This window comes from Plectropomus leopardus, chromosome 15 (assembly GCF_008729295.1).
Source record: "Plectropomus leopardus isolate mb chromosome 15, YSFRI_Pleo_2.0, whole genome shotgun sequence".
Classification (NCBI taxonomy): Eukaryota; Metazoa; Chordata; class Actinopteri; order Perciformes; family Serranidae; genus Plectropomus; species Plectropomus leopardus.
In genome coordinates this window covers 29,747,041-29,773,325 of record NC_056477.1, presented here as the reverse complement: position 1 = coordinate 29,773,325, position 26,285 = coordinate 29,747,041, and the positions used below count along the sequence as shown (strand labels likewise).

Sequence of the window (26,285 nt, the reverse complement as noted above, 5' to 3'; positions counted from 1 at the left end):
TTCTACTCACCATTCAAGTCTGAACAATAGTGTACATGCACATGGATACTAACAGTTAAATCTAGATGTTAATCAAATGTGAAAATAATTAACAGTATATCAGGTGGTGTATATCATGGTCTCGTGTGAATTAGCAGAATGAAGAGTTGTTAAAAAAGGCAACAGTCTAGGGCTGCAATTCAGAAAGTACTGAGAGTCAGACCAGTGCATTGTTGCTTTTGGCCTTTTTATGAGATTTGCTGATAATAAGATAAATAGAATAACAGCAGCCCTATGCTTTCAAATCATACTTATATATATCTTTGTATTAACAATGATATGAATGTCTATGTGTAATGTGAAACAGGTTGCTCATTGTGATGAACAAGCCCCTTCTTATTCCAAAGACGTCAAATACCACCGCTTTGACAGTATGATCCCAACGCCAAAAGCCACCTTTCGCATCCACGTGAAATGCCACTGGACAGCATCACCTGAGAATGCGGACGGATGGAACTTATCCCATCCCCATAATACACCACAGAGCAGCATCAGGTTGAAACGCTGCTGGTAATGGCGTAATATGAGGAGTGTGAGGGTACCTATAGGGCAGGCTGGGGGGGTAGTGGATGGGTCCAACAAACCTCGGACTTTCATGCTGGAGTCCAGTGTTCACTTACTATCAGAATGTGTTTTTTTTAACACCTTACCATGTGCCTCCTTCCCATGAATGCTCTAAATCTTACACACTGTTCCTTTAAGGTATCACCAGTTATTACAATTCATCCTGAGGATGTTTTGCACTAAATTCACTGCAATATACCCAATAGTTATTAAAACATTTTCATTTAAATCTGCAAGCTACAACCTCGTGATGGCACTATAAATTCAGAGGATCACTCGGAGTCACTCGGCCCATAAATGTCTGAACCAAATTTCATAGCAATCCATCCAATAGTCATTGAGATATTTCAGTCTGGACCAAAGTGATGGATGGACTGACAGACTAACTTTGCTGTCCTGAGAATTGTGCCATTAGCATTTCAGATATTCCAGAATAGCTTTATTGTCCTCTTCCAGCTCACTAGTGATGTTCTGAAACTCCTCTGTGAAATATGTCAAGTTTTAGCAAGTCAAATTCCTCTAGTGAGAACACACTTGGCACGTATTGCAGACTGTGACTCATGTCTGTATCCCACCATGACATCCAATTTATAGGTGAAAGGGAGCACACAGTTTTCAGCCAGGACATTTAAACAGGCTGTTGACAGCCTATTAGGTTGTTCTTTTATTGGTGAGGCCCTTCGTGTTCGCTTTTTATTGCCGAATTATAACATGATTATATTTATTACAAGGCTTTGCAAGATTATGGCTAGATCAGGAAAAACTGAGTATTCAAGATGAGAGTAGAGGATGTGCGTCAGTAAGGTGAGACCATCATCAAAATTTGGTTCACAAATTTATCATTCCAAAACACAGACGTGATGAGATTTAAATTAGTGGCTGATCGTCCCAACACTTGAATTTCAAAGTTGAGTAGGTTTAAACCAATCTTTTCTCCTAGACTTCCATTAAAAAAATCATGATTTTCAAATATATAAAACTGGATGGAATATCCTGTGATTTTAATATAATGATGACAACAGGACACAACACGGACGAACAGGAGGATAATAGTGTGAGGACAGTGTCAATAATGAATGGGAAGAAAAGGATGTGGTGGATTACAGAGAGTCCCGGCAACTCCTGAGGGATAGTTAAGTCTTTGACCACACACACACACACACATACACACACACACACACACACACGCACGCACGCGCACGCAAACACGCAAACACACACACACACACGCACGCACGCACACACAAACACACACACACACACACACACACACACACACACACACACACACACACACACACACCGGTCTGGCAGCAGTGTGAATGGGCAGCAGGCCGTTTCTTTCTCCTGCCAGAGTCCTTCTGCTTGCAGCCACAGAGCTGGCAGACACTGTGGATTACATGGCACTGTGCCGCCATTACTAGCAGTGATGTGAATTCAGCTCTCGCCATTGGTGCTATAGAGAACCACATATTATTGTGGGCAATGACTTTACTGATAGAAAAGTATTACATTGCAACAGCCATATGCCCATATGAACACTGAATCAGCTTTTGCTTTCTGTAACCTGTAGCTGGGTTTCCATTACAGATTTGCGCAAAACTTAATTGATATTTTCGAAATTTCAATAAAACACACTTGTGAGATGACTGCTTTTCCATTGAGTGATGTTATGCCACTTCTCTGGCGATGTTATGTGACTTCCCTCTTGCAATAACGTTCCACTAACCAAGGCGATGGATGTCCACAACATAACAGGTTTATTTCTATTGCAGCCGCTAAATAAAGCCAATCTAATATCGCCGTAATTTCTTTGTCTCGTATAAGAGTTCAGGATATCTCAGTCTCTTCTTCCCTCCACACGCACAGAGTCATGTTTTGTAAAATGCCATGTGACTTTGTTGTACTTTATCTTCTTCTTTGGATTTCATGGTAGCTGGCATCCATAAAGTTGCATTTCTGCGACTACTGCTATAAAAGCGAAAAAAAGTGTTTCCATCGCAGTTATACAAAATATGGCTTTTTCGAATCATATGAAATACCACTTTATGCAAGCATAAAAACTTTTATGCTATAAACAGGAGGGTTGTTTGGGTTTTTTTTTTTAATGGATGTGTTTCCATTAGACGTATTTTGTATTCTCAAATTTAATTTGGACAATTTGAGGGTTAATGGAAACCCGTCTGGTGCCTCTGTTCATACTGGCTAGTAGTCCCTCTTACAGTGCTTTCAATGGAAGTGACAGGGACTTCATTCATAGTCTGTTCTGTTGGAAAATGCATCCTGGAGTCCAACTAATGCTAAACTAAGGCTTCATTAGTTCATTAAATTAATTATATCTTCCATGTAACAGTCTTTTTAGTACAACATTTCTTGTATGTGGTAAGGATGTTAATGATGAACACCATAGCTCTTACAACAAAACATATCAACAATGGACTGAGGACCTGTCTAAGCTCACTGAAGACTACAGTTAGTATCTTAGAAATAGTGAAAAAAAAAATCATATTCCTCATATTCCTCTGCCTGCTCTACTGCCTTGGAGCACTTCTAATTAGACTACTTAATGATCTGAGCCTTTATTGATACCACTGTTGATACTTTTCTATTATTTGGTGAAAAGACAAGTAGACAATGTGTTTTTAACAGGACTGGTGTTGCTTTGATGTTTAATAATTGACTGTTTATGAATGGACTGCTGGCCACTTTTAAGGGGAAACGTTGTAGGGTTACTCGATGCATGAGCGGACGACGTGAATCCATCAACACACTTTAAATTTCAATATGACAACTTTGATCACTCCATCTGTTTTTTTTGTCTCTGTTGATGACAGATGACAGACACTTTAAGTAATGAGTGGATCTTCAAGTGTTAAAAAGATGTAATGTAATACATGTGTGAACAGCATATTGTAACCCTGACTTAGAGGGGGAAAAAACATGTCAGAGCTTTGTACTCTGTGCTCGGGCAGCACCAAACCCCTGCTCTTGTCTGACAAAGAGTCAATGCACAAATCCGCTATTTATAAATATCCCATTAAGAGAGACCCTCGCTCTAGAATATGTCAACTTGCAGCCCTTTTCTGTGGATGAAACAAGGTGCAGACTTCACTTTGTATCACCTGTGACAGAGGAAATACAGTGAGTGCTGCTGGACAGAGGAGTATGTGACAGCCCACCCACATGTAGGAGTACTGTCTGCGGTGGAGACGCTAAACATATCTAGGGTCTAAGTAAATGTTTGTAAATGTTAACTTTTGGTTCCAAAGGTATTATACCGAAAGCCTTTGATGATCAGTCAAGCCATGCCCCACATACAGCCCTTTTGTTTAATGAACAAGACGACTGACACTGGATTGTGCTGATCCATCCTGTACATATTGAGATATTTCAACAAAAGCAGGCGCTCTTACCTTGGCAATGAGAGCTGTTGATTCTCTTGTAACCTGGAGGACAATCTATCAGAGGAATAGCTGAGCAGATGAGGAGAAAGGAAAGATGAGAGCAAACATGTCTTGACATTTGATATAAACAAACAGACAAACAGTCATGAACAAAAACATTACAAACAATGCTGTTTTGTTGTGTTGGTAGCACAACAACAAAAAGGCTCAGTGTGTTCCAGTCTCCCAGAATCACCACCATTTTCATTTGCACCCACATACTATAGCAAGCACTTCACAACTAACAGTAGCCAACAGCCGGCAAGCTAACAACCAGTTAAACCTGCAATAACTGATTTCTTTGTCCACTTGTGCAGCGCTGTTCAGTATTAAAGAGAAATGAAGATTATCTTGCAGTGGGATCACTCTAGCTGCAATGCAGCTGTCCACAATATAAAATGTGTCTGGTCCACAGGTGTAAAGTGGAGGGGCAAATGGCCCCTTTCCCCACTCCTACCCACCTACTTCTTCCCTTTTATGATGACCACACCAATCATAAAACTCCATGTTTTGCAAAATTGCAACGGAAACACTTTTTGGGGCTTTTCTAGGTCACATGATGCTATGGCTATGTGCTTGTCAGTAGGAACTGGCTCCCTCATGAGCAGGCGCTACAAGAGGTGTTATTGCATCACATAACTCTTCAAAAGTTGAGCGGATCATCCAGAATCCACAATTCCTCTGAAGTAGTGGACTATCACTTCCCAGAAATTGCACGTGCATTGACAGCTGCCACAGGTAGAGACTGACAAAGCCCTTTGTTTTACTCACCCACTGCCTGCACCTATTTTGGATAAAAATACTTCATAAACTTCTTTTTCTTTTCACTCTCTTCCATATTCACCTGCTTCCACATTTGCCTGCTTCAACTGCACAATAACTTCAAAATTAAACTGTAAAGGGTCATATCAGTGGCTTCCATCTTTATCATGGAATTCTTCTCCTTGTTTACTTCCGTATGAACAGCGTGCTGTGTGTGACATGTTGATGTTCTTCTGGACATGCGAGCACATCAGGGCCATGACCGCTTTACATTGGAATCTAAATATTGGCCACATTTTAAACGCTAATGTGAACATCAGAGAAGTCAGACTCGTGTGAACCTCCGCTGTAGGTTGGAGCCTGGGTCCTGCTGTAACGCTGGACAAAGGCACCAGTGGGGAATTGGTACCCAAATACCTGAAAGCAGATTGATATTTTTGCTCAATGGGTAACAACAAGGCAATGTTTGTTTAAGCGATAAAGCCAATTTATTCACCAGCTACCAGTGTCTCCGTGGCACAATGGACTGTTTCACACTGGACTGTAAAGCAGAAATCTAAACTCTTGCCCTCTGCCATTCCTGAGGAGAGCGGACGGAGAGACAAAGCTCAATGAAGTCTGTGACCAGCACTGCTGAAATTTCCCTCTCATGGTGTTTATGAGGCATGTGGGCTAAAAGCTGGCATGAGTCACTCCTGATTAACAGCGTCTGTTCTACTTTACATGCACAGTATGACAGAGAGGGTGAACTTTCTCTGAACCTAAATAATCTGTGAACAGAGTCAAAGTTTTCATGTATCGATACATCACGAGCTGTTATTGTTCATTTCAGAAGTAAACAAAGCAAAGCAGGTTCTGGATCACAAAACACTCCATATTCTCTCTTGTTCAATTGTTTTACCATATTTGACTTACCGTGTGGAGCTTTGGGGAAAAACTACAAAAGTTCTATATGTTCACTTTCTATTTTTTACAAAAAAAAAAGCAATACGGATCATTCACAATGTCACATATCTGGATCACACTCACTCATTATTCTTACAGTTGAGATTATTGAAGTTTAAAGATCCAGTTTCTGATGGCAAAAATAACATTTCAGGCTAAAATTATTCCAGGAAATATTCAAAAACTGTTCAGTTATGTATAAGGTGGTTACAGTTTAAAGGGAATTAATTTCCCTTTAAACTGTAACCACAGTTAACCACACTTAATTTCAAAACCTGCAGTGTTCATACCACCAGAGAAAGTTTTTGTGTATGTGCAGCTACGGAACAGTTTAACTGTGGTCCAACCATAAACCAGTTTAAAATAATGTATAAAAACATGATTTCCACGAGGCACAGGCATGAAGAGAAGGTTTCACAATCACCGGCTGTTTACAGGGGTTACTGTTTATTTTTTATTTGGTTATTTAACATTTATTTTTTCCTTGTTTATCTTCCTTTTTTCTGTAAATAATAATGTAGAATTGTAGATATTCCACTTTGGGTATTTGTATGTATGTATATAGGTTTAATTATTAAGAGTATAGGCTTAAATAAATAAGGAAGGAAAATTCAATAACTTATGTAGAAGGAGCAGAGTTAAATAAGTTTGTACTTCTCACTCCTTCTCAAATATGTAAACCAAGTCATGATGTGTTTGACAATTTCTTTTGCTTTATGTTTTTCATTGTCTGCAAAGTTTAATTTTTTGGACTCTTTGCTTGTTTTAGTTTCATTTCTACATTTTCTTTTTTTAAAAAAAAGTCTTTTTAAAAATATTTTTTGGGGGCTTTTTGCCTTTATTTGACAGGACAGCTATAGTGTGAAAGGAGGAGAGAGAGAAGGGATGACATGCATCAAATCGAATTAAATGAAATCAAATCAAATCAAACCTTTATAGATCCCTTAAACCTAATTTGTGTCCTTTCCATGCAACATAACAAGTCTGTAATGAGTGTAAACCACATATCAAACTGAAGTTGTATTGGGTTGTATGTAAATCTGGGATAGTTGTCCATATTGTAGTGGGTTGTATAAAATTAAGAAAGTCGTTTATACAGAATGGGAATGTATATATAGGAGTACGAATAAATAATTGAGTACTTCTTCCAAATCCTTTTTGAACATGTGATATCTAAATTTAAGGCCAACTTTAGTGGTTCTACTAAAAATGGAAAAGTCTTTCCTTTGCATTTTTAAAAACATCTACATTCATATAATAACACTATAAAAACAATACTCGTGTGCATGAATCAGCAAAAACAACACCCGAAAATGCTGTAGTATGCATGTCCGGCCAGTAGTTGGCAGTGTAACTTTGTAATGGCATCAAAGGCCGTTCCACCAAAGCATTAAAAAAATGTTAGAAAAATGTTCACCTTTTGAGCGAAAGCTGCAATCATCACTGTCACTGCAGCTCAGTCACAGTGGAGTAGCCACAAACAGCCCACCGCAAAGACTAACTGTCACACCTGATATGAGCAAGTGCTGAACAACAACAACAATGGAGGAGATATCTGTTCATTTACTGAATATATATATATATACATATATATACATATATATTACCATAAAACTTCAAATACGAGCCTGGTCCCAATTAGATGCCCAGTCCTTTTTACTAGTCTGGTGTGGTGACACATTTTGACAAATAAAGGCCTGTTTGAATTAGAGGCTTGGTCTGGTTACCATGCAGTTCATTTCCATGGCAGTTCTTTGGATGTATAAAACTGGGTTGTTGGCTGCCTGCTGGAGATAATGTTAGTTAGCTGCTTTGATCATGCATACAAATATAAATGTTTAAACTTTTGTTGATATGGACATGATACACACATGTGCCATTCTCTTCAATTATTTGGTTCATTTTACTGAAACCATGAGCACCAAAGAAGACAGAAATATGAGCAGAGTAAGCCAGAGAGTTGGAAAAAAGGTTTAAACAAACAATTTGATTGTATTTCCATCTTTGCTGAGCTGCAGTTTTATGTGTAAGGAATTAAAAGCTTGTCTCATATAGACGCCTGTCCCAAATATAAGCCTGTTGAGTTTAGTGGTTTAAGCAAATAACAGGCTATTGAAGTTTTACAGAATGTTTCCTCTCATGAACCCCACAGACCGGTGGGAGCATTCTCTCTCCCAGCATGCCTCAGTCTTCCCCTCATCCAAAGAGCAGGTACTCTACCATTGTGCCAATATGTTTACTTCCGCAGATATTCCGAATCACAGCAACCAGACGCAACCAAAGTGTATCAGCTGAAAAAACGCTGCGCTTTCAAAATGCTCTCAGCTGGGAGTTTCCTGAGGAGCACCTGGACTTTTAGCTGAAAAAAAAAAACAAACTCTGGTGGACACGAGGCTTAGGCTATTCACATGAATCTACCTATCAAGCCTCTACTTAAATGGAATATGACTTCAATTGCTTTGGCTTTAAATTGACCTTCCATTGTTCTACAAAGGGAGTTAGATTGAATAGCTAGCTACTGTCAAAAGCACATTCTGGCTGGCAGCCCTTCCAACTTCCTCTACCAACCCAGACACGCACACACACACACACACACGCACGCACGCACGCACACACACACACACACACACACACACACACACACACACACACACACGCACACACACACACACACACACAGTCTAGCTAGGTAACAACCTCTCTAAAAAGACGTCGAGTGGGGGCCGGCACCACATGCCACCAGGGCATTTAGTGCATTTCCTCTCCTCAAATAACTCCTGCTGTTGAAGTCACCTGTCTTTTAAAACCCCGACCAGTACAAGGATCATACGTATAACGTTTCCTCATGGCTCTGATTCAGCATCTTTATTTTGCATGTTGCTAGCTGAAGCACAAGCGTGCAGACACTGAGTTGTGTAAATACATACTTATAGGGTGTATGTTTCCTGACGGCTGGACACTGACTGTGTTTCATTTGAACTACAGCTCATCAAGATGATTCTTAAAACAGTGTTAGTTTTAGCAGCTTGGTTGTGTTCACACTACGCCAACAGGACTGCTCAGACGCATGCCGCGGAAATAACAATCCATTTTATGTGTGATATGAAATCATATGCTGCGTAAATGAAAATTAAATAAAATCCTGTATGTTCCTTTAATCTATGCACAGCACCATTGATGTCACCAATAACATCAATGAATTCACTGAGTCTGTTGTGTTTTTAATTTGTAAAACAACAAGCAACTCTACCCAAAACTACAGTTAACCCTTTGAAACCTGAGCAAATTGGTTTCATTCCTTTCAAAATCATGGGTGAAAGGCAATGAGAAACTTAACAAGACATGTTTTTTTCCCTCCTTTCTGTGCCATAAAGCTGCTGGATTTTGGACGATAATTGTGCTTCTTGATGGCAGCTTGTAAGCTGAGTCAGAGGATGCTCCCTGTAAAGCCTCTGATAACCGCCCTGTCCATCCACTGCAATCCATGTTGCAGAGAGCTAGTTAGTCAGTCACATGTAAACTTGAGGTGATATTTCAGGCTTGAAGTACTCCAATGGTATGAAAATTCATGTTACAAAGCCACTGTGACGCGTCGGATCAAAGGGAACCACAGACGCCGTTAATCAATGTTAATTTGATAGATGGAAATATAGATAGATAGATAGATAGATAGATAGATAGATAGATAGATAGATAGATAGATAGATAAAGAGGTGTAAAAAGAGGAGTAAAAAAACTAAACCAAACAATTTCTTCCTGACAAAATTAGCTAAAAATTATTAAAAAAAGGACAATAAAATTACCTGAAAATTTGTAAGGAAAGAAGGGTACAATAATAACTCTAATAACATAATTTTAAATATGTCATTTTAAATACAGCTTTTCCCTAGCTTTTTTCCTTATAGACATTTTTTTTCTATTACTATTTTCTACTACTACACAGACGCACAAAGAGCCGCAAATGTTTGGAGGCAGATGTTTTAAAAAGAAATGTATCAATCAGGTGTCCAAAGAGCCAACAACTAACATCTGAGAAACACAGCTGTACTTACATGGTTTCTTTGGACACTTCTGGCATTTGTGGAAACCCCAGGACGTCCCAATGGTCCCGCAGCACTGCTCCTGCTTAGTGAGACCTGGCAGAGCCTTCCCACACTGACACATACACATGTACACACAGCAGAGACAGATGGGAATGGAAGAAGAATCATTATTTTGATTTAATAACTAGAATTACCACCTGGCGCTGGTATGCCCCCATGCACCAGTCAAGCTGCATTCACAGTTTACATCCATGTCAGTGAAAACATGTTGCTTCACACACATCTTGCCCCCCACAGCACAGACGATCTCTACAGTCAGCATAATTCCAAGATTAGTTTCAGCAAATTCAGTATCTGACCAAATGTCTCTCCATCTGTCAGAAAAGGCCAGAAAAGATGTTACATTAAAGTTGACGTTTGAAGTTTGACCTTTTGGATATAAAATACAGGTACAGGGGACAAGGTCGATTTATTGTCATTTTTCTTCAATGTGGTTTAAGAAGAAATTAGATTAAGAAATTAAATTTAAGTTGATCATAAATCCTGCTACATTTTTTTGGTGTTGAAGGAGGAGTTGAGGAGTCTCACAGTTTGGGGAAAGAATCTGCTCCGTAGTCTGCTGGTTCTGCAGTGGATAGTTTTGTATCTTTTTCCAGATGGCAGCAGGGTGAACAGACTGGCTGGGGTGGCTGCTGTCTTTCAGTATCCTTTGGGCTCTGTGCAGACACCTCACTTCACTGATGCTCTGTAAATGGGAACCAGTGATGTTCTGGGCAGTTTTAATCACCCGCTGTAGAGCCTTCCTGTCCTGGGCCGTGCACGAACCAGGCCAGTTTGTGATGTTTCCAGTCAGTATGCTTTCCATTGCTCCTCTGTAGAAGTTAAACAGGATCTTGCTCTGGAATTTAGCCTTCCTAAGTTTCTGTAGGAAGTAGAGTCTTTTCTGTGTTTTTTAACCTGGGTGGTGATGTGTGATGACCATGGTAGGTTCTCAGTGACAGTAATTTTAAGGAACCTCTAGCTGTTACCTGCTCCACCTCATCTCCACTGATGTAGACAGGGGTGTGTGTCTTTGCCTCCTTCTTTCTAAAATCAACAATCAGCTCCTTGGTTTTGCTGATGATTGAGTTAGACCCAAAATCACAGTGACCTTGACCTTTGACTACCAGTCTGATCAGTTCAACCTTGACTCAAAGGGGATATTTGTGCCAAATTTGAGGAAATTCCCTGAGGGTGTTCTTTAAATATCCCATTTACAAGAATAAGAGGGATGCAAGATCACAGTGACCTTAACCTTTGACCACCAAAATGTAATCAGTTCATCTTTGATTCCAAGTAAACATTTCCGCCAGATCTGAAAGAAATTACCTCAAGGTGTTCACGAGATTGTGCTTACAAGAATGGGACAGACAGCCCTAAAATATGACGACCTTGGCCTTGGCTATGACCAGCACGGAGGCAAAAAAAAAAACGGACACACGTGCAGATAAGAACAGGCTGACAGTCTCTTATCTTTATGGCAACATCCTTGCTGTAAATGTTACCTGGTGATGGAGTGACTCACGATTTATGGATGTCACTTAAACTCAACATTGTGAACTTTAACTTTGAGACAATTAATTTGTTCTTCATTTTACATCCCTCACCTCCAGGACTTGATATAAGGTATGGTTGTTTTTTTGGCTGTGGCTGTGTAACTACATTTGTCAGTTTTACAGGCTCATTCTAGTCTTTGGGCTTTTGCGTTATCTTGGTTTGATTTGTTATTTGATTACAGAGATGAAAGTGATATTAATCCTTTGATATGACATATGTTACGTCCTTCATAAAGGTGAGCAGAACACATGCACTCAGTCGACAGTGGTGACAGAATACCTGACTGCCTGCTGTCTCCTGGAAGCAGCGGCCCAGTGTGTTCTTGGAGGTGACCGGCTGGTACTGGGGCACCTGGTAGCCATGCTGGCCGGGGTAGACAAAATTGTAGCCATGGTGCTGGATCTTCTGGCTGCTCTCTGAATGGTGATAGGAGTAGCTGGTGGATGAGGAGGAGCCTGTCTGCGGACCTGTGAGCTGCTGTCCATTGCTGTGGTAGTTATCCAGCTGGGACACCTGGTGGACCTGGACTGAGGCCTCTGGAGGGTGTTTGATGTGGATGTTGACAATGCTGGGGCTGAACACTGGAGACACATGAGACAATATGAGCAATACAGGTATTGCAGTGACCATCTCCTACTATCTGGTAGGCATAAGATAAGATAAAAAAATATGGCAAATCAACTCCGATTGGCCGTGAAAAAAAAATGGATCAAAATTAGGCATGAGAGTCCTACGAGAATGATTCTGAACTTACCCAAGATGCATTGAAAAGTTCTTTTATTTGGTGTAGATCTAGACTACAGTTCACTGAAAGAACATAGCGGGCATGCCTTATTATGCAATCCAAATCTGTGCCTAAACTTGCCATTTTTAGCATGTAGCTTGTTAGCTCAGGGGTTGTGGTTTGTTTCCCATAGCAAAGGGAATTTTGAAAATGGTTACAGCAAACCTCCTGTATCGTACACACTGACTTTGTGTGTGTTTGTGTGTGTGTGTGTGTGTGTGTGTGTGTCTCGCTTGTTTATCAATCTGGGTCCCCTCTCTAAATTTGGAGGTTTTGAAAGGTCTGTAAATGCAACGCAGACAGAACTTCATGAGTTCTTTTCCCTCAGCAGCAGTTTGTGGAGGTTGAGTCATGAGGTAGACAATTAATCCATCAGTCCAGTTAGAAGCAGCTGCTACAGAGGGGGTGAATGCAACTTTTTAGACCCATCGCAAATAACAGTTAAGTTTCACTTTCACTGTATATGGTGCTCTGCTGCTCCGCCTGTGACTAGAGTACACTCTGCACTCCAATAATGTGGTGTGCTACACATCCAGATGTTTTAATCATGGCAGGTTGCCACAAATAAGTGGTCTCTCTAACAGACTACATGACCTTCCAGCTTACTTTAACAATCTCCCCAACTCCATTACTAAATCACAGGAATGTCCCTTTAACAACCAAAACTGATGTACAAAAGTAACACTTTTCATTTCTTGCTCTTACACTAACATTTCACATGCTTACTCTGACTGTGTACCAGAGCAGGCTGAGGAGAAAAAATTTCTAAAAATGGCAAAATTCAGACACTAATAGCAGGTGGGGAGACGATTACAGTGACTAACACAGTTACTCAGTGTAATGTACTCCTACATTTTACTGAAAAGGGTCATGAGTTGAAATTTTTAAATGACCCTCTTGAGAATTACTGAGAATGTTTCCTTTTTCCTCGTTAATCAGTCTTTAGTTACAGACCAATGAGCTGTTTCATATGGACTTTCTTAAAAGACCATTGCAGTGTTAATACATGTTTCAGACCATTTACTACAAACAACCTCCACTTTACATTCCCGCTGGCCTCCTTCCAGAGATGCACTGATCAGTATTTTTTGTTTTCTTATTATTATCGGTCTTTATACTTTTGCACTGTGTTTATTGTACAAAATCCCCAAGTCAAATTTCTTGTTTGTGCAGTTTCTGATTCTGATTGTTTTCACATCCTTCTATGCAGCCTCTGCAATGCATGACTTGCAGTAAATGGGCTCAAACGTGTATCCGTTAGCCTTTAATTGTCCCCCTAGCCTCCCAGTTGTGCCTTTCACTCACCGGGATTCTGGCCGTTGCTGTAGGTCAGAGGCAGTGTGTGTGTGGAGTGGACCTGAGTCTGGCTGTAGCCACCTGAAGGCTGCTGGTGACCATTCTGAACGGGCATCTGGCAGAACTTTCCGGTGAAGTTGGGAGGGCACTGACACTTGTCCCTGGTGCTGCACTTCCCGCCATTTATACACGGCAGGTGACACACCACTGAGAAGAGAAAACAGGATGGAGACGATGTTGATGCACTAATGGTCTCGCAAACAAACAAACCAAAAAAGGACTTGGCATCATAAACACATCTGGGGGTGTATTTGGATTCACATTTGTCTGACTTTTCAGCACATCTGTCAATAATTAGGCTTCAGTACGTCATAGTGGGATTAGGCTGTGTCTGGAAGCTAAGCAAATTCAGAGCTGAAGTAAAGCTCAGGGAATCTAAAATGTGCACAGGGGCCATCCAACAGAACTGAATACAAAAGCTTTGTTGTCAGAAATCCATATAACCATGCATGTCACCAACAGGATAATATACATTAGAGCTGCACCTAATGATTACTTTTTTATCGATTAATCTATCGAATATTTTTTTGATTAATCTATTGATATTTTTATTACTCGATTAATATAACAACGAATTCACAGGAAATAATATTTTAAAACTTGTCATTTATATTTCAATATTTTATTCAATCATCTTCAATCATGACAGAGTATACACTGCAGGGCATTATTCTCCAACAAAGAACAGCCCAGTCTTAACTGGTAATCTGTGTTTTACAGTCTGATATAAAGTGTCTCGAAAATAAAATAATAACAAGCTTGTTCCATTCAAGTTAAAGGAATGTAGTGCAATCTACATTTAGCAATCCAACAGCAAAATAAGTAAAACAATGTAAAATTCAAGTCACTTTTAGTAGGACTAATAAACATATTATATTAAATTAGTGCAATTTGAATAGCACTATAACTTTTCTCTAACAGAAATAATTATAACTAGTCCATTCTTTCTGCATCAAAATAGTCCAGCCTTAACTGGGCCTTAAGGCATATCGCTGCCTGCTGATATGAGTGCTGTATTTGACAACACCACCCTGTTAATGTATCAAAATAAAACGCATTGTATCAGCAGCTGATGGCATTCTATCCACAGATACACAGCCAGAGGGCTTTTGTTTTGAAAGGGAAGCTAGGAAGTTCAGGTAAAACAAATATCTTTGTATTTCCTCATCTCTGTAACAGAGAGAGACTTTAAACTGCAGTATGAAGTGATACAGAGTCAATGTAATCATCAAAACACCATATTCAGTGTTTATTCATGCTGACAAACTTGGCATCGTGTGTAAAAAAATGGCAAGCCACCATTTCTCTAGATGTGCTGCAGCTGACACGCAGCTGAGACGCACCTGACAAACACTACTCAAGCAGGCAGTGTGAATGCTCTCATTTGATAATATGAGCGCAGAAACAAAAACAAAAATACTTGGCGCTGCTCACGCTCTCATGACGTGCACTGTGTAATACGGTGCGACGCATCGACGCACATTGTGTGAATCAACATATTTACGTAATTGATTACGTCAACGCGTCGCCCCAGCCCTAATATACATTTTAAACTTTCTTTTCTTTTATGGTAAATGGATGGACTTCTGAAAAATCAAAGCATGTTTACAATACATGTCACATTCACACTTTCACACATACATTTACACACTGGTGGCCGAGGCTACTGTACAAGGTGCCACCTGCTGCTCAAGAACCATTCTCACACACACTCACACACTGATAGAGCAGCCTATCAGGAGCAATTTGGGGTTCAGTATGTCGCCCACCTGTTTTTATGCACATTTTCAATCTGGGCATAAGAGTAGCCCCAAAAGGGCTGTCCTCACCATTATGTTAGTCAAATCAGATTTGATTCAATACCAATATTCAATGATTCGTTTTGTTTTCCAAACAAAGTTTTAAAGTTTGAACCGGGCCGAGCGGGAAATTCAATGTGACAGCAGCATCTGCATCATATAGTAAACATCACAATGTACAACATCATTTTTTGCCAACACTAGATATCAACAAAAGCCAGAAACTATATCTTATTAACTAGCTGTGAGCTGCAAATTCACCACTTGTCAACTTTATGGTACAGTCTCTCTCTCCCTCCGTGCTGCTGCCTGCATGTCTGCAGCTGCAAAGAGTAGCAAGAAAGTCAAGAGCACTCACTTTGCAGCAAATTTTGAAGACTAAAACATCTGCTCTCTTAATTATGCCCTCTTATTATGCTCCTCCTACAAAGGTTTAATGGCTCTGGACTGGAGAATTAAGGATCATCAGCTGTATATCTCAGTGACCACACTCCACACCAATGTAGTTCGCACTTTCTTTTGTCAATTTCCTTGAAATTCAATTAAAAACAACAGGAGAGGTGGCTGTAGGAATGAAAGAGTGGGTGAGTTCACACAGTCGAACAAGTCTGCTACATGTATCAAACTTTAAAAAAAATCCTATTTTGATGCAAATAAATTGAATAAATAAGATTGCACAAGTCACAGCTTTTCCAATTTTTCCACATTTTGATGTGAATAAGTGATATGTTAAGGCACATTAATCAGAATCTGCACTGCTGCATGTAAACTGGAATATTAGTGGAATATTCATTAGACATATAAATTGATTAGCAGGAATATTGTTGTTCTCGGAATAAAAAACAAACACGAGAGTATTCTGTGCATGTAATCATAGCTATTGAAATAGGTAATGAAGGTGCAAAAAAAAAAAAAACACATCCAAAGCTAAGGTGAGGACAATTTGCCTCTGCAGTAAACCTCACCCTTACTGAATGCTGCAGTTCCCACAGACCACAAACACGCCAAAGCAACAGGTGTCAGCTCAACACACACACAACAGGCTGCAGCACTCTTTCAATCAGACAGATAAACCAGCAGTGTGCTGCTTATGTAAGAAGCCAGAGTGAAGAAAGGGATACAGTGACTACACTGTTCTGCAGCCAAAAGGCGTAAACACACAGCACAGAGGAGGTGATGATGTACACATGTATGCACCACAGTCAGTTCAATGTGGTATTGTTCTGTAAGATTGGCTCATCAGTTGTAAGTGTAGAGAAACACTAGAAACAGGTGGAATCCGGACTGTTACAAACACAGCTAAGCTCCATTTCCTGTTTGAAAAGCTCGATCCCAGACACATAGACAAAACATGATACATAGCTGATATCCCTCCCGGGTCTCGCTGACTCATTTCTCCTCTCTTCTCATCTTTTCTTTCCAAAAAACCTCACAAAGTCTGATGAGAAATGACACAAATCAGTGAGTAGGAAAGTGACACTGTTTGTGATTCACATGCAAAAACTGCAGCCGCGTACAGCCATTACTCATATCAGCCTCCAGTCATCCACCACGGGTTACCATGTCATTACATATTTAGCTGCCCAAACCATCAACTCCCCGATATCAAATCACCGTCATGGGACTTCCCACATATCATCAATTTCACCAGCAAATATGCTGTACATCATCACTCAGAAATCATTTATTCCGCTGAGCTCTTGAGGGATTCAGGACTGTAAAGTTGAGGGTTAATGTTGTTTAACATGTTGTAGGCCATGTATGCAGTCAATGTTAAAGGGCCATCTTGTTTATATTTACTGATATCTGTTGGTTACATAATACCGTCCACACCAAAAGAACATGTACTGGCGTAAACAGGGCCGGCTCTACCTAATTTGGTGCCCTAGGCGCCCTAACCCTAACCCGCACCTCCACACCCAATAACGACACATCTAGTGCTCACACATAATTTAGGAACATGTCACTGTTTATTTATTTGTAATGTTAATATATATATTTTTTCTAGACAGAAAACACTAAGTGAGGGCGCCAGTGGGCATAGAAAATTATTATTTTATTATTATTGTACAGGGCTGACACATGTACCCTTTTCCAACAAAAATCAGCGTGTGCACAGTTTTTCCAAACACAGGTAAACCCACTAAATGTTGCTGGCCGTATGTGGCTCTTGATGATATCACTGGAGCTTGTGTCGAGTGGAACTGATTGGTACGTTGGTGAAGTCACTGAAGTCAACTAAACTATGTTGTATTCATTTATCACAAATGATACAGCCATTTAGTGCCTCCTCTTTGATTGACTTTCAGTTTTAGCATTCCTAACACTTTCTATGAAGAGGACATCTAGCCTTCAGTCTTTTACATTTCAAAGTATTCTGGTGTATGGTAGGTATTAAAAACTTATGATGCAGCATAGATTCTTATAAATGAGTAATATGTACCTCACTTTACTTAACACACACAATGACAATTTATGATACAGCATGGATTGTTAAATCACACTATGGGTCCTTACTACAGTTAACTGTTGATGTGTGTATAGGTGAGTATAAGAATATATAATACATTATAAGCCCCATCATTCAACCTCTAGTTTATAACTAGTCAAGAGCATCTATAAGATACTTGAAACTTATAATTCATTGCAAGTCACATCTATAACATTTCATGACTGTTGACATAGTGCATCAGTAAGCATTATGTGTGTTTTTGAGTGTAATGATAAAGCATTATGAATGCATTTTAATTAACTATGAATGTCTTCATAATGCATTATAGATGTGGGTTTTCATGAAAAGTGTTACTTTAACATCTTTTTAGTAGAATATTATACCTATTAACCCATATATTCCCATACTGTGTCTGTAAATATCCTAAGTAAAGCCTGGTTTTTCACAACACAAACTCAAAATAGTTACTTTAGTTGCTTTGTGGCTGTAGCAAAATATGACACATCTGTGCAGAAATCATTGTACATAAAATGTAAGGCATGACCAGGAGAATGCCAAACTACTTTCCTCTGAATAAGTGCTACACCTGTCTTTCTCCTTTAAGCTCCTGCTTTCCCTTCCACACTCAACTCACCTCCCATTCCTCCCAAAAGTTACCAAAACCTATTTGTTCTAAATGACTTGACATTGTCTGGACGGCGACTGACACAAATGAGCTGGCAATCACAGGCGTCTTTAATAAAGGAAGCTCAAGCTGAGGGCCAAAAAGCTCTCAGCACTCGGTGAGCCGCTGGGCTTACCTGGGAGAATACGCCAGAGGAGCTGGAAAAACGCCACTAAAAATCTACTCTCCAGGGACTGCTGTAGGCCAAATGGGATACACATACAACAGGCGGAATCATTCTGGTTTAAAAAAGAATCCCCATGAGTGGTATCAAGTCATTCCCAGAATATTCTCCTATCACCAAATGGTCAAATATTTTTCACTTCACCTCTGCCAGGAACTAGATTTTCTCCATCTGCTGAACTGACCATATCAGGAGTGAAAAAAAGGTCCATAGCTTTTTTTTATGTGATCAGGAACAACAATGGGGGAGGAAACTCTTCACACACACGTAAAAAGAAATCTTTTTCCAAGATGCCTGATTGTCAAAGATAACGGCTGACAAATTCTTTTCATGAAAAGACAAAAACCGGAGGTACAATATTCTGGGGAATTTTATGCCCTTGCTTGCTAAGCGATGAAGATCGAGAATTGCCCTTTTAACACAAAGTTTTAGTATGTAGTTGTTACAGTGTTAGCAGTTGATAGTGGTTAATAGTGGGTGCAGATCAAGTTGCACATTAGCACTAATACAGACGCAAAGATAGCAGGAGCTTTATTATGAACATTGCTGGACCCTCCTGTTTCCAGCTGTTACTTGGGCATGGCTTTTATGTGCCTTCTCAAAACTTTGTGCCAATGTCACCATGAATTTCTCAAAATACGCCCTATGTTAACAAATATAAGCAAACAAAAAAAAAATCCTACATTTCAGAGAATTAGTATAAAAGAAGACTAAAAATCATCTGTCTGTGGCTCTATAGGGCTGTACATTTAGCTGTAAAGCAATACTTTGACTTAAACATCAGAATGCTAATATGCTCACAATTACAATGCTAACATGTTGACATTTACAACACTTTATTTTAACACAAGTAACAACTTATGCTGTTGATGGTGATTTCATTATTTTGCAGGCACTTGTCTGGAAAGTATTGGACAAACTGAGATATTGACCTGCTGGTAGCAACAGATGAATCACAAACTTGTTCTTTTCTTCATTGCTGTCAATGTAATTACACAGAATTAGATATAAGCGCTGAGAACAAGGACAGTAAAGCTGAACAGGCAAAGCCTGAGACCCTTAAATGTCCAAATCTTGTGCCAGTCCATATGGCGGCAGCGCACAAGAGGAAAAGTCAGATGATCACCAAAGTCATTACGCTTTAACCTCTCTGTACCATGAGTGTCTGCAAAATTTTATCAAACAAATTGTCATCCCAACTTGTAGGATGGTGTCTTTTTAAAATACACTTCTGTTTTTTGAGAAAATGCACCGCTTCAGCTCATTAGGTGCATACAGTCTTTTGCAGAATAAACTTCCAATATTGGTTAAACATATTATGTTTACATGTATTTCCCCGTGCAACAACAGCAAAGCATGAGGGCAGAATTCATTCAAAGTTCAGTTTCTGAGATAAAATTCTGAAATGTTACACACTCAATCTACCATGACTACAAAACCTTGTCACTTTTTCATGAACCTTGAAGATTTATTTGTAAGAACTTGTAAGTGTATGTTTATAGCACCATTCACAATAAAACAAATTTAAAAAGCGCAATACTGGTAAAAACTACACGAAAATAACCTGAAAATTAGTTTAAAAAAAGAAAATCTAGTAATGTCTTGGAATTTGTGAAAACTTTTCTTACCAGGGTACTCATTGCCCATTTCACGTGTTTTTGAAAGAAATCAAACCAATTTTCTCAGGATTCAAGGGTGAAATACTTGTGAAAGGCATCTGAGAGCAGCACATGAAAAGTGATGTTGCTCCAGGTTTCAAAGGTTTAACAGAACAAACCTTCACAGTGCAAAATCAGACTAATAAAATCAAGATCTCACCAATCCAACAAAAAAATGAAAAGCCTCTATAAAACATCATGTTGCTGATATAACATCGAAGAGAATCAGCTCTGATGAGGTAAGAGCCAGGTGCTTCCCATCATGTCATGGAATTTTGCAGTTGGCGGAGAGCAGCTGGGGTCTAAAAAATGTCACCCATCTTGGTCCCATGAGGTTATTGCTGTTTGAGTTTGCATGATGTCAGAGCAAGTCAGCAACAGGTCTAACAGAGATGTAGCCAGCTGCATTGTGCAGCCATCACTGGTGATCAAACATCTCAGACAAGCCAACTGATGTGCACCTCCATACTTTGCACTTTGCACGGGAGACATCGAGCTTGTTCCAAAAGAGGAGTGAATGACAGGAAAACCAGAGAAGCTATTTTTTTTAGCAATGGAGCTAGTAACTACATCATGAGATATTCTCGGAGGAATAAAGAGTGCAATATTTCCATCTTCAATGTAGTCGAGTTAAAGTCATAAATTGAAAACTTCAAGTGGTCTGAACGCATGTGACACAAAAAGAGACATGAAAAACAGAGACGGAAGCAGTCAGGCTGAGAGACAAGCAGACAGATGGATGAAGAACTGGGCTGCTTTCCCAAGGAGCATTCCTGTTGCTGATTAGCTGGTGAAAGTTCAGGCATCTACTGTATCAAACATTTAACTAGACTACATTTGGTTGAAAAGTCAGTTTATTTCATTGCGATATGATAATTATTTTGGTTCCACGAAACAAGACAATCTAAGGCTAGAAAACATTTTTATACTTTCTACACCTGTGAAGTTAATATTTTTCCTTAGTTCATAAGAACCTGCTGATGAATCTGTTTCCAAGCCTTATCATCTGGACTTAGCTGGCTCTGTTAATTATAAAACCTGACTTCATGCGTTGTGGGCTGAGTTTAAAAAGATCCTCCCCTTCCTTCCATTGCAACATAAATCAAAACACCTCCCAAACCGCCTCTCTCATTGGGTAACTATGATAAACAAGAAAAGTCAATGTATTATGTCTCGGCTCTTTGAGCTTGGTCTAGACTGCAAATAAACTTTCTGCTACCCAGTTTCTTGGCTCAGGTCAGCAGCCTATTGAACAGATGAGAAAGACGGAGGAAGGAAGGGAAGAAAGACTGAGGTGAGGGGAGGAATCAAACGAGCCTGGACAGGCTCGTGAGACTAAAGCTTTGTTTCGCCACCTTCAGTTAGATGCATGTGCAATGGGAATCTGCATCAACAGTCTCTTAAGATACCAACAGGAGGCTGGAAAAATAAATAAGTAAATAAATATCTATTTTACTGTTCTGAATCTTGGTTGGTGGCAGAAGTAAAGAAGCCACCATTAATACAGTGGCAGCTAACGTGAACCTGCAGATAACACTAGAGTGTGTGAATTATTCACTTAGAGCCTTTGCTATCCAAAGGATTCAGTAGAACCTTTGACATGTTGAAGCTGTGGTTATTAAATGTCATTAAAATTACAATCTAAACAATTTGAACTTTTGTCCATTTAGGGCTTGCGATATGACTTTAAAATATAGCCATGATATTTTAAGGGTATATAGAGATACAAAGTATATATAACAATATTTTTAAATGTCTAAACTAATGTTAACTACTAAAATACAAAATTATTGAATTATCTGCAATTACAGTAAAGTTAAAGTTTAATGAAGCAGCTACTGTCATAAAATAAAATATGGTTATATGAAAGTTAAATAAAGTACTTTTATGATGAAATTTTAAAAAGTATTGTTACAATTAAATAAATCAAAGCAGGGCCCATGGTGTTTTTATTTAAAGAACATGGCACGTCTCAGGCAGGAAGTGTCAATGTTTTTGCTGTGGACTTGAAGCTTCCAGTCAACAGTTGGATTTCAGTTCATCCTTGACCAAAAGTGCCAATTTTGATTAAATTACCCCGAGGAGTTCTCAAGATATCACATTTACAAAAATAAGAAAGATACAAGATTACCGTGACATTGACCTCTGACCACCAAAATGTAATCAGTTCATCTTTGATTCCAAGATTTTAATCAGATCTAATCAGGTCATTCTTTAGTCCAAGTATACATTTGTGCTAAATTTTCAGAAATTCCTACAAGGTGTCCTTAAGATATCATGTTCACAATAATGAAAGGGATGCAAGGTCACACTGACTTAACCTTTGATCACCAAATTCTATACAGTCCATCTGTGATCCCAAGTGGGCGTTTGTGCCAAATTTAAAGAAGTTCCCTCACTTTGTCCTTGAGTTATTGTGTAAACAAGAATAAGAGGGATGCGAGGAAACACTACCCTTGACCTTTGATTCCAAGTATGTTTGTGCCAAATTTGAAAAAGCGCCTTGTCATTGGTGCGGAGGCAAAAAAATTAAATATTTTTGTGCATTTTGTTAGTGCCTGTACTCTGTGAAATGGCAATAAATCAAACATAATCTGATGTAATATACTCCAAAAATGTGCATGCAGATGGTGCCCATGCACACACTGGTGGCCCAGGCTACCATACAGGGTGTCACCTGCAACTCAGTTTGGACTTTCATATTGGGACCAATTTGGGGTTCAGTATTTTGCCCAAGGATACTCCGACATGTGGGCTAGAGGAACCTGGGTTCAACACCCAAACTCATGAACTCACAATTAGTGGACGACTTGCTGTATCTCCTGAGCTACAGCCGCTCTTTTATTCCCAGTTAAAATGCTTTAACTTTTGCTATTCCTTTAGCTGATCTAAATTCCAGGTTTTCCTATGAAAGACATCATGGCTGGATTACTGTGTTAAGCTCACACGGTTACACTCAATTATGTATGATGACTGATGGTAAACCACGCCCATGGCTTCTTTCACTGCCATTTTTAACTGTTTTCTGTGAACCAAAACATAACCACCAGTTAACAGAAGAAAACCCTCCCTCCAGGTCACCCTAAGTGAACAGTGTCTGTTTGAACTGGTGATACTCCAGTTATACTAATTTGTTCAGCTGAGTCAGACAGGAATTCATCTTGTTCCACTCTTCCCATGTTTCTGCATGTGTCAGAGCTAGAGATCTGCTCCTTGTAAGGACAGGTTCAGACACAGTTTGCCGGGCCTGTGCAATACATTAGCGAACACCCACATCAACTGCTCCTAACAGAACTTGTTTCATGATGTCCTGAGGCTGCAAGCTTATTCTACACGCTCAGTTCAAGGACATTGATCCTATGGTTTGGATTCACAACCTGACACATCAAACCAATTCAATCATGATACTTTCCTTACAAACAACGAATCTAGACTCCTAAAGGAAACAGTAGGTCCAAATTGATTAAAAGGTGTAAAAATAGATACATGGGTTAGTCAAAGCGTATACACATATCGCATCTCAGTTAAATCATATTCAAGCAAACTCGTCAACAAGTTACAAATCTATTTAATCTCCACAAGAGCTCAAGATGAGGGTCAGTCTAAAATCAATGTTTGTCAGCCAAGAAAAGTTGCTCTTTTAACATTTCTATGAGTTTGTCCAACTTCTTATTTAGCACCTTTTGAAGGGATTAACTGATTAACGGCCTGGGCAATTATTGGGACCAATATTTGGCATTTTGCAGATTATCTGTATCTGCGTTTAATTTCAGTGATTGCCAATAAAATTAATTACAATTACAAAGTGCAAAGAATGTGTCAGGGAAATTTATGTTGTAAAACTTCAGGGAGCTACTTTTATTTATTCATTTTTATTTGAATTTTCACTTGCTGTATATGAAGTTGAAAGTTTCAGTTTTGATTTAATATTTGCTAAAAGCAGTTTAACAAAGTTTTGTGTTAGAGTTTGTTTTATTTCAAATTCTAAATACTGACAGAAAGATTTTCATTGTTATTGTAAATGCATATCAACTCCAAATACTGGTGATTGATTTCATTAACTACTAGTAATAAGTATCAGTATCAGCCCTGAAAAAACAATATCTGTCGACTTCTTCCAATTTGGAAATATATATCTGAAAAATGATGCTTGGGATTGGCTGGATTCATCATCAGTCTAACCAGTCAGAAGAGAGTATCAGTGTGAGTTTAACATAAGGTTTATCTGTAGTATAGTACAGAGTGGGTTCTGGAACATGGATATCACATTTCAAAACAGACGCTGGAAGCAGGAGGGAAGTGATAGTTTAGTCACAAGTGAAACAAGACGTGGTTCAAACCAAGTATTTGGCTGGGCTGTGTACAGTGGTTCCCAACATATTTCCTTAGAAGAATCCTTTATTATCATTGAGTAAACAGAGGACGTACTGTATTTTAGGGATATTTCAAATTATATTAAATTCATAACAAAAACAAAAGAGAAACTGATAATCTGTGCAATTAACTCAAATGCCTAACTGCAGTTTGTGTTAAATTAGCAATCATGATCAATTTTGAGCACATTATTTCATGTGAATATTGCATCAGAGATGAGTTTTCCTGATATTTTCTGAAACTTTGTACAGGATTTTTGTATAATAAATAAAACTAAAATGAACTGAATTTAAATAAGACAAAATTTATAATTTTTGGGAACTGCTTGACTGGCCCAAACAAAAAACTCATGATAAATGACATGGAAATTGAAAGAGTGTCTGAAATCAAAATTTTTGGAGTAATTATACACAATTAACTATGCTAGAAACCACATGTAAAATACTTCAAGGCCACTATATCAAAGTCAATTGCAATGTTATATAAGGTCAAAGATCTCCTGAAACAGGCTTCATTATACACCCTGTAATGGACCTTTGTCCTTCCAGATATAACTTACTGTGTGGAAGTGTGGGAACATACATGTAAGACAACCACAAATCCAGTTTTGATCCTTCAAAAAAGAGCCTTAAGAATTGTAAACAACAACTCTTACAGAGAATCAACAAATCCACTTTTTTCTTTTTTTTTAAGATTATTTTTTGGGCATTTTTGCCTCTATTAGATAGGACAGAGTGACAGCATGAAAGGGGGAGAGAGAGGGCACGACATGCAGTAAAGGGCTGTGAGCTGGAGTTGAACCCAAGGTCACTGCAGCAAGGACATTGCTTTCATATATGGTGCGCCTGCTCTATCTACTGAGCCACCAGATGCCCCACAAATCCACTTTTATCAGATTAAAAGTACTTAAATTTAAGGATCTGGTTGACTTCAAAACAATTCAAATCATGTAAGGAGCTAAAAAATCTTATTCCTCATAATGTCCAAAAGTTGTTTCAAATCAAGAGAAATTCACATGATGTGAGAGGAACTTTTCTGTTCAAGAAACAGTTTGTGAGGACTAACACGAAATATCATTGTATTACAGTAAAAGGAGTGAGTTGATTTATGGAACAACTATAGTGTGGAACTGAAAACATGCAAAACATTTAATGAGTTTAAACATGTCTTTAAAAATAGTATATTGAAGGGATATAAGATGGTAGAACAGAGAGGGAAACGGGCAGTAAGAGGTGATACAAGACAGGACCCTCTGGGAAGCTTTGGCAACCCACCATGTGGTCAAAACCCCCAGGTTTGGAACCAGTGATGTACAAAACGCTTAAGGGCTTTTCATTTGAAAGGAGGATTTTTAATTTGAAACAGAGAGTGGCGGCCACTGACTTTCGTCACCTTCACTTCCGCCTACACAGCTGGTGTTAGCTGTCCCTACTGGTGTAGACCAGCCCAAAATTCATGTAGCCTGAATACATGTTAAACTGGAGAACAATACATTAAACATTAGACACAGTTACACAGCTGAAGAAACTTGCTTTCTCTGGGGCTGCACCCACTGATAATTTGATTCATCCTCCCTCTGCAGCTCGGTCAGATGTGGGGATGAATGTTTCTTTGTGACCGGT

At 39.1% G+C, this 26,285-nt stretch overlaps 1 protein-coding gene across 1 annotated transcript in view; it reads right to left on the bottom strand.

Moving 5' to 3' along the window:
* ltbp1 (latent transforming growth factor beta binding protein 1) overlaps positions 1 to 26,285 on the bottom strand; it is a 144,001-nt gene that overhangs the window by 54,315 nt on the left and 63,401 nt on the right. Inside the window, 4 exon segments of the mRNA XM_042501812.1 lie at positions 4,017 to 4,076; positions 9,806 to 9,908; positions 11,672 to 11,973; positions 13,482 to 13,679. Of these exon segments, the coding sequence (XP_042357746.1) occupies positions 4,017 to 4,076; positions 9,806 to 9,908; positions 11,672 to 11,973; positions 13,482 to 13,679 (663 nt within the window).